The following is a 9,355-nucleotide window of genomic DNA, read 5'->3' as shown; positions in this document are numbered from 1 at the left end:
CATTGACTGACATTATATGACTGACAGAGTGCAACGGTTTGAGTTAAAAATCTACGTTTGTGTTCTACTGAAGAAACAAAGTCAACTACATCTTGGATGTCCGGGGGGTAAGCAGATAAACATCAAATTTTCATTTTTGGGTGAACTATCCCTTTAAAGCTGAATAAAAGAATTATATAGCCAATAATACATTTATGTAGCTCTAGAGCTGTATTGATACAGGTGACACTTATACTGTGGTAGTACCATAGTACTCTACTCCAAGGTATTTCATTATTGAGGTGTGTCAAAACCTTTGCCTTATATAAGCAGCTTGTTCTTTGAATTCAGAGAATTTTTTTTTTTTAAATTTAAAGTACATGTGTCTTATGTTTTCATTACTTAATTTTAGTAGGCAGAGTGACAAAGCACATGCACATTAAAACGTTTTAAATTAAACTTCTCAAGCAAATATATAAATATAAAGAGGCACAGTGGAGTTTCAAATGTGTTTTAATATAAAATGTGTTTTAAACTCCTTTCAACACATCCTGTCATCACCATATAAACTAGAGCGCAAACAACTTACTAACCACTAGATGGCATAATAAGAAAATCTTGGGGGGAAATGGGCCTGATTAAATATCTTTAATACTTATATAGTTTTATTTAAAAAAAATAATAATATATATATATATATATATATATATATATATATAAAATTGATTGTATTTATTTTACTAACCACATAATATATGAAAATCTGATTTAATTAAATATTTTAAATACTGTATATATAAATTAATACTTTTAAATACTTGTATACAAATTAGACCCTATATACAGTATTTACTTTGTATATAATTATTAAAAACACTAATGTAAATTGAATTTACACTAAACTGCACACAAATATTTACATACTCTCTGAACATTCAATAAGGCAAACCTGACACTAAGTTTTTGTGATTTAATGATGCAAATCACATTCAAAGAAATGAACGAGCCGATAAATGCGTTAAATGTCGTTTTTAGTAATTATTCAAGAATAAACAAATATGGTTCCTTGACAAATCATAACATATCATAACAGCGCATTAATGTGTGCAAACAAGCTTAGTTGTAAATTTTACATATATTTACAAAACAATATTTAATGTCAAAAGAAAAGCGGTGGGCACGTCTTCAGTGTCGTCCATTGTCATGTTATAGACATTTCCAGTGCATTGTCATCAACTAAAAGAGATTCTTATAAAACTTCCAAAGGTCCAACGTCCTGCTGCAGTCAAAACAGGTCATTCACACTTATTTCATGTTGAAACTGAGAAGCTGGACTGGTGTCCGGTTCTTTCACCGTCTTCAGGGCAGAGATCCAGACACCGTCTCTTTCTGCTGCAGCTTCAGGACCAGTTCCAGCAAATTCATCTGCATCATCACCTCCTGTGACGGACAGAGCAAACAACGTTTGAAAGAATCAAAGCAGACGACGCTGAGTGTGAGAAAGAGCGAGAGTGACCTGTGGGTTGGTGGTGATGTAGAAACCCGGCACGCCTGCTTTCTCCAGCATGTTCTGCTGATCCAGAACCTTCTGATCCATCTCAGCCACAACCTTCTCATCCATCATCCTCTGCTCTTCTTTCACCCGCTGATCAAGAGCCTGAAATAGTGACGGAGAGTGTTTGCTGAGGGACTAGTGCAAAAAAACACACTAGAGTGGCCATTTTGTCCTAACAATGCTCATAAATGTGACCCTGCAGCACAAAAGCAGTCAGGTATATTTGTAGCAATAACCAAAAATACATTGTATGAGTCAAAATTAAACATTTTTCTTTTATGCCAAAAATCATTAGGACATTAAGTAAAGATCATGTTCCATGAAGATATTTTGTAAATTTCCTACCATAAATATATCAAAACATAATTTTTGATTAGTGATATGCATTGCTAAGAACTTCATTTGGACAAATTTAAAGGCGATTTTCTCAATATTTTGATTTTTTTGCACCCTCAGATTCCAGATTTTCAAATAGTTGTATCTCAGACAAATATTGTCCTATACACCATACATCAACAGAAAGCTTATTTATTCAGCTTTCAGAAAATTGACCCTAATGACTGCTTTTGTGCTCCAGGGTCACATATGTCTGGGTTTTGGCTTTGTTTTCCTAATGCATTATGTGTGTATTTGCATTGCTTTGACCGTTCTCTGTAGATCCCACCTTCTGACATGCCATGATTTTGGTATACTGTGTACATTTCTGAACATTTCACTGCATTATAGATGGATATGTTGCCTTGGCACTGAGTAACTGAAAATTACTAAAAGTAAAACTGAAATAAATACAAATTAAAGTTTATAAAATAAAAAAAAGATTCAAAAAAATACAAATGACAATATTAATATGACCAACATGACATAAAACACAAAAATATAAAACGAAACCTAACAAAATATGAATCAATACTATAACAGTGTATAAATACCACCAAAATAACAATTGTCACTAGTAACACCTAAATTACGCATTAATGTGCCCATCAACTGTAAACACTCTACATGTTGCGCGGTAGTGGGACATGCTTTTACATCACAGATGTAACAGTGTTAAAGAAGATGTGCTGTTCCGATCTAGAAGTGCTCTTCATTAACTGTAAGCCTTTCTACTCGCCGCGGGAGTTTTGCTCGTTCATTCTCGTGAGTGTTTACATTCCACTCCAAGCGCACGTGAGCTCAGCTTTACAGAAACACGCTGATCAGATCACAGACACAGAACAACAACACCCAGACTCTGTTTTAATCATTCTCGGGGACTTTAATAAAGCCAATCTCTCCCGTGAACTGCCAAAATAAAGACAGCACATCACATGCCCCACCAGAGACAGTAATATATTGGATCACTGTTACACAGCAATAAAAGATGCATATCACTCTGTCCCACGGGCAGCTTTAGGACTCTCTGTTCACTGTTTGGTTCATCTTATACCGACCTACAGGCAGAAACTGAAATCAGCTAAACCTGTTTTAAGGATTGTTAAAAGATGGACTAATGAAGCAGAGTGGGATTTACAAGCCTGTTTCAACCTCACTGATTGGAGTGTTTTTGAAGCTGCTGCCACTGATCTGGATGAGCTCACAGAGACTGTAACATCTTATATCAGTTTCTGTGAGGATATGTGCATTCCTACCAGGACTCATTTAACCTACAACAACGACAAACCGTGGTTCACTGCAAAACTCAGACAGCTCCGTCAGCTTTGCGAAGTCCCTTCATGCTTCAAACGCTCCACCATCATCCCCATCCCAAAGAAATCCAAAATTACAGAACTTAATGACTACAGGCCTGTGGCTCTAACGTCTGTTAGTACTGGGCGGTATGACCAAAAATTTATATCACGGTATTTTTCAAAATTATACCGGTTTCACGGTATATGACGGTATTTTTTTTTTCATGCATGACCGGGTGTTAACCACATTTTCTACTGATTGAGGGAGGAAAAACTGCAGTAGATTGACTTAGAATGCCCTATTTTACTGTCATGATGAGCAAATATTTGGATGGCCCATTAATACATGTTAACCAGGAGTCACTCTCATTTATAATTGCGACATCGTCTGATAAAATCAACATGCATCTAACGTTACACTAAAGAGCGGCTATGCAGCGCACTGCCTGCGTCTGAGTAACAAACTAAAAAATAAACAAACAAAAAAAGTGCATAATATTAACAGACAAACTATGCTCATATTTATAATTCCAAACAGTCAGTTAGCAGCAAGTGCTTGGAAAAGCTGTTTTGTACTTATTTACTGACGAGTCTGCGGCGGTACGACTGCTGAATGCGGTGCTTCTCAGCCGCTTGATGCACAGAACAGACGCAGAGAGAGGCGACACTGCGCCGGGAGAGTCAGACCTCACGCTCGCGGGGCAGCACTGGCGATATCTTCCAACTGAACCATAGCTAAGGTTTATCCAAAAATGTCGCTAGGTTTGTCAGTTTGTATATTCTATGGAAAAAAAGCCGCTAAAAGGGTCTAAAAATTGCTAAATATAGTGGTAAAGTCGCGCTCGTGTGTGTGAGATGTGGGAGCTGATGGCAGCGGGCGGTGGATATTGTGGATGAGGTCTTTTGAAAAACTGGTTCTGGCTTATCTGAAGGACATCACTGGACCCCCTGCAGTTTGCCTACAGAGCAAACAGGTCTGTGGATGATGCAGTCAACATGGGACTGCATTATGTTCTGCAACATCTAGACAGACCAGGGACTTATGTGAGGATCCTGTTTGTGGACTTCAGCTCGGCCTTTAACACGATCATCTCAAACCTCCTCCTGCCCAAACTAACTCAGCTCTCCGTGCCCACCTCCGTCTGTTAGTGGATCACCAGCTTTCTGACAGACAGGTAGCAGCTAGTGAGGCTGGGAAAATACACATCCAGCACCCGTACGATCAGCACTGGTGTCCCCCAGGGTTGCGTCCTCTCACCACTGCTCTTCTCCCTCTACACCAGGCATCCTCAAATCTGGCCCACTCCTGCAGAGTTTAGCTCTAACCCTAATCAAACACACCTGAGCATGCTAATCAGAGTCTTCAAGATCATTAGAAAATCACAGGTAGGTGAGTTTGATCAGGGTTGGAGCTAAACTCTGCCGCAGATTGGCCCTCCAGGGAAAGACTTGAGGAACCCTGCTCTACACCAATGACTGCACATCTAAAGACCCCTCTATCAAGCTCCTGAAGTTTGCAGACGACACCACACTTATTGGCCTCATTCAGGACGGTGACGAGTCTGCTTACAGACAGGAGGAGCTGGCTGTCTGGTACAGTCTTAACAACTTGAAGCTCAACACTCAAAACTGTGGAGATGAACGTGGACTTCAGGAGAAACCCCCTGCTCTCCCTCCACTCACCATCATGAACAGCACTGTGACTGCAGTGGAGTCATTCAGAAGGCAGCACCATCTCTCAGGACCTGAAGTGGGACACTCACATTGACTCCATTGTTAAAAAGGCCCAGCAGAGGTTGTACTTCCTTCGCCAGCTGAGGAAGTTCAACCTGCCACAGGAGCTGCTGAAACAGTTCTACTCCGCCATCATTGAATCCGTCCTCTGCACTTCAATAACTGTCTGGTTCAGCTCAGCTACCAGATCTGACCTCAGAAGACTACAGAGGGTAGTCCGGACTGCTGAGCGAATCATTGGTACAACCCTCCCCGCTCTCCAAGAACTGTACTCATCCAGAGTGAGCAAAAGGGCTGAAATCACTCTGGACCCTCACATCCAGCACACTCCCTCTGAACTGCTGCCGTCTGGTCGACGCTACAGAGCTCTGAGCACCAGAACGACCAGCACAGGGACAGTTTCTTCCCTCACGCAATCCATCTCATGAACACTTGACAATAATTGTGGAACACACACTACTTATACACTTATTTATCTAACACACATACTTAGTCTACATTTAAATTTGCACATAATATACCTGTACATACAACTGTCTATTGTTATATACCTGTACATACAATTGTCAATTTTATTTATTAAAACACCTTTTATTTATTAATTTTTTTTTTAATTCTTCTTTTCATTATCTGTTTTTTTTGTTCTGTCGCTGTCATTCTGTTGCTCTGTGGAAGCTTCTGTCACGAAAACAAATTCCTCATATGTGTAAACATACCTGGCAATAAAAGCTCATTCTGATTCTGATTTAGGATAATAAACAATGTTACTTATTATGATTGTGGTAATTATAAGTCAAATTATTAATCAAAAATAATTAATGTGTCAAATTAGTATTCGTCAAAAATAATTCATATAACAAATTCAATATATTACCAACATGTACTAAAATAAACAAATCAATAGAGAAATATCACTATAATATAATTTCACAAGTATTTAATAATAATAATTTTAATTTATATAATAATAATGTTTTATTTATTATTATTATTAGTAGTAGTAGTAGTAGTATTAATGTAGTAAAATTACAATAATATTTTTGATTGTTTTTTCTTTTTTATTCAAAAAGTAAACGATAGAGCTTTTATTTTGGCGGAAAACAGCAGGGAAACTTCTCTTTTGATGACAACAGGTTTATAAACCATTCTCATTACAAACTTGAGAAGATGTTTGGCTCATGTAGCATTTTCAAATGCATGCTATAAGTGACTCAAACTCACAGCGTTTGCAGATTTGATAATCACTCGAACCATATTGTGTTTTCAGGCATCGTCAGAATTAATTAAAAAAATAACAAACGGTTTCACACACTCACCAATGCTGATTTTTACTTGCATTTGGGGCATTCATTTTCGCACTCGCATTCATTTTAGGCCCAGTCTGCACACTATTGGTCAAAATTACTTTTTAGTCATCACCTTCAACAAGTATGAAAACAAAGCCCAAGCACAGACATCGTACCTCAGTTTCTGCTCTCTGGTTGGTTTTCAGAACGGCCAGATTGTGAGACTTGCACGTCTGCAGAGCCTGTTTGTGTTTCCGAACCAAATCCTGCTTGAGAGCTGAAACACACACACACACACACACACACACACACACACACACACAGTCAACATCTTACAGTGTTCAGCGTGGTCTGAAACCCTCACACACACACACACACACACACACACACACCTCTGTGCTCGCTGTGCAGTTTCTGTCTCTGGTTGTAGAGGTTTTTCTCCGTCAGGTGTTGAATGTCCAGCAGCCCTTGAACTATTTCATACACCGTCCCGTCGATGAGCGCTTGAGCCAGATCACTGAGCGTGGTGTAGGACAGACGCTGCTGAAACGAGCTGAAACAAACCTTTATCACTCACAAAACCCATCCAATTACATTTAGTGGATGCTTTTATACAAAGCGACTTACAAATGAGGACAACAGAAGCCATCAAAACCAACAAAAGAGCAACAACATGCAAGTGCTATGACAAGTCTCAGTTAGCCTAACGCAGTACACGTAGCAAGGGTTTTTTATTATTATATTTATAATAAATAAAAAGAAAACAAGTAGAATAGAAATAGATTGAATAGAAAAAGAGTAGAGAACACTTGTGTTACAGGCTGTATTTTTAAATAAAAAGAAAACAAGTTTTGTAAAGTGTGCAAGTGTTAAAGGATCAAGTCTTTTTCATATATAAATAAATAAAAAGAAAACGAGAGAACAGAAACAGAATAGAGATCACTAGTACTAGAATTAATTACAAGTACATCAGCAAAGAACGTGGATTTGAAAGGGAACTACCAAATCTGTTAATGAACTAGGTGGAAAATAGAACGTAAAAATGAATCAGATGTTTTCTATACACTGTTTGACATTGTAATGCATTTTTATATTTTATTAAATTTCTATACTTTTCTTGAATTGTTGAACCTGTACACGGTTCCTGCAGGGTTTTTGAAGGTAATTTTAAGACTTTTTATTTTAACAACAATTAGAGAAAAATGTAGGGAATAAATTGAATGGAACACAATACATCAATATGGTCTCTAAAGGTATTGTGGTCTCTTGTATTAGTGACACTTCGCAGTTTGAAAATACAACTGAATTCAACATAATTCAGAAAAACCAACTTAAGTTAAGTTTTCATAGCCATTGACAGATATTTGTTCTTGTTTTAATCACAAACTCACTCCATTTAGTTCGATTTGCATCTCAAGTAAACGTATCTTGATGATATATATTTATTTTTTGCAATGCATGTAATATTTAATGCCACGGCTTCATGAATTTAAGACTTTCTGCTCTGATTTGAGAGCGTTTCAAGGCCTTAATTTGTGGAAATAAGACTTTTTAAGACCCACAGAAACCCTGCAGTAACTTATAACTTTCTATTTTTTGAGCGTGCTTCAATAACATTTCTTTGGCGTTAATCACTGCTTCATGATGTATTCTGTGATGTGATGTGTGCACCTGGGCAGGTCCTTGACGAGCGCCTGCAGCTCTGAAAGCAGGTAATAGTGTCTCTCCTGTTGTCTGGCAGCATCAGACTGATCGTCGATGTACGTGTCCATCCCACATTCAGCCTGCACATCATGGAGAAAACAGCTCACAATTAAACAAATAATTCCCCTTTAAAGTCTGAGTGGATGATGTATTAAAAAGAGTTTTTGTTGATTGAAATGTTTGTTTATTTTCCTCTTATCACCTTTCCAGCATCTATAGCTATATTCATGGAGAGAACCATATACAAGTCTGTTATACACACAATTTTGTTGATTGAAATAAAGCTGAAATGAAATAAAATGCAAATATTAGATGAAAAAGTAACTTAGAAATTAGAAATGTTGCTTTGGCAACTGACTAAAATAAAACATTTTTTTAAATCTAATACTTAAAATAAATATAAATTAAATAAAAAAATATTTAAAAAAATTAAATGACAATATTAATATGACCAATTTTGACATAACATACAAAAAAAAAAAAAAAGGAAAATATAGATGTAAAACCTAATTTAAAATATTAATAAATACTATAACAGCATAGGAATAACGCTAAAATAACACTGGTCATGCTCACCTGCGCCAAGTAACTGTAAACACTCTACATTTATGATAATAACTAATGTTATTTATTAATTATTATGATTATGGATATTATAACTCAACAAAACATTAGTCAAAAATCATTTAAAATAGTAAAAAATATATATTCATATGATTATTAAAGATAGGTGTGGAATGTAGACTTTTTTTTCTAAAGAAAAGAAAGATTAACATCCAACTAAATATAATCCCAACATGTACAAATAAATAATAAACTGCTGTAAACTAGTAGAAACTGATATAAAGTCATAAGCTATGCAATAATAATGAGAATACCTGTACATAGATAGTTCTGCATATGTACTGACTGCAAGAGAAAATACGTAATCGATATGAATTCTTTATTGATCGTTAGTGTCTTTTCAGCTTTTAAGGTGGTAAATATTTGGTCGAAGAACAGCACTAAAAACAGAGATTCAACTGAACCAAACTCTCACCTGCTTTATATTTCATCTTCCGGAGAGGAAAAGATTGATGCTTAAGGCGTCTCGAGTTTAAATACGAACTTTCGTTTGATGTTTATGATGTAAATATCACAGACTCGAGTAACAATTGTTTTGAACAGTGCGTGCAAGTTCGCGCATGCGCATGAGCGGCGTCCTGAGGTCCTTCAGCACGCTGGGCTGCCCTTTCATATGCCTAGAAGTTTTCTTGTAGTTTAAATCATACACATAATTTACTTCTACTGTTAACCAAATTTCACATTCATAAGTGTAAATTTACCAATAAGAAACCCAATGATATGGTTTTGTTGACTGAGATATGTGCATATATATATATATATATATATATATGAAGAGTTCAGATGCAAAAGCCTCTAAGTGC

General features: G+C 36.7%; 1 protein-coding gene across 1 annotated transcript; it reads right to left on the bottom strand.

Moving 5' to 3' along the window:
- Nucleotides 1–993: 993 nt before the first annotated feature.
- On the bottom strand, nt 994–9,144 carry dgcr6 (DiGeorge syndrome critical region gene 6). The gene is made up of 6 exons (XM_058785916.1): nt 8,968–9,144; nt 7,896–8,008; nt 6,617–6,777; nt 6,401–6,501; nt 1,496–1,636; nt 994–1,419 (listed from the first exon to the last, which is right to left on the bottom strand). The coding sequence occupies exons 2-6, from the start codon at nt 7,994–7,996 to the stop codon at nt 1,339–1,341; spliced, it is 585 nt and encodes a 194-aa protein (XP_058641899.1). The 5' UTR covers nt 7,997–8,008; nt 8,968–9,144; the 3' UTR covers nt 994–1,338.
- Between the last annotated feature and the right edge of the window lie 211 nt (nt 9,145–9,355).

The sequence above is a fragment of the Onychostoma macrolepis genome, chromosome 08 (genome assembly GCF_012432095.1).
Source record: "Onychostoma macrolepis isolate SWU-2019 chromosome 08, ASM1243209v1, whole genome shotgun sequence".
Lineage (NCBI taxonomy): Eukaryota > Metazoa > Chordata > Actinopteri > Cypriniformes > Cyprinidae > Onychostoma > Onychostoma macrolepis.
This window is presented reverse-complemented; position numbering and strand designations above follow the sequence as displayed.

Excerpts from the sequence above, each read along its gene's own strand:
- dgcr6 (XM_058785916.1), bottom strand. The coding sequence starts at position 7,996 with ATGGACACGTACATCGACGATCAGTCTGATGCTGCCAGACAACAGGAG. Across the intron at positions 1,637-6,400 it reads ACCAGAGAGCAGAAACTGAG|GCTCTTGATCAGCGGGTGAA; the intron begins GTACGATGTCTG and ends TCACTATTTCAG. Across the intron at positions 1,420-1,495 it reads ACATCACCACCAACCCACAG|GAGGTGATGATGCAGATGAA; the intron begins GTCACTCTCGCT and ends TGTCCGTCACAG.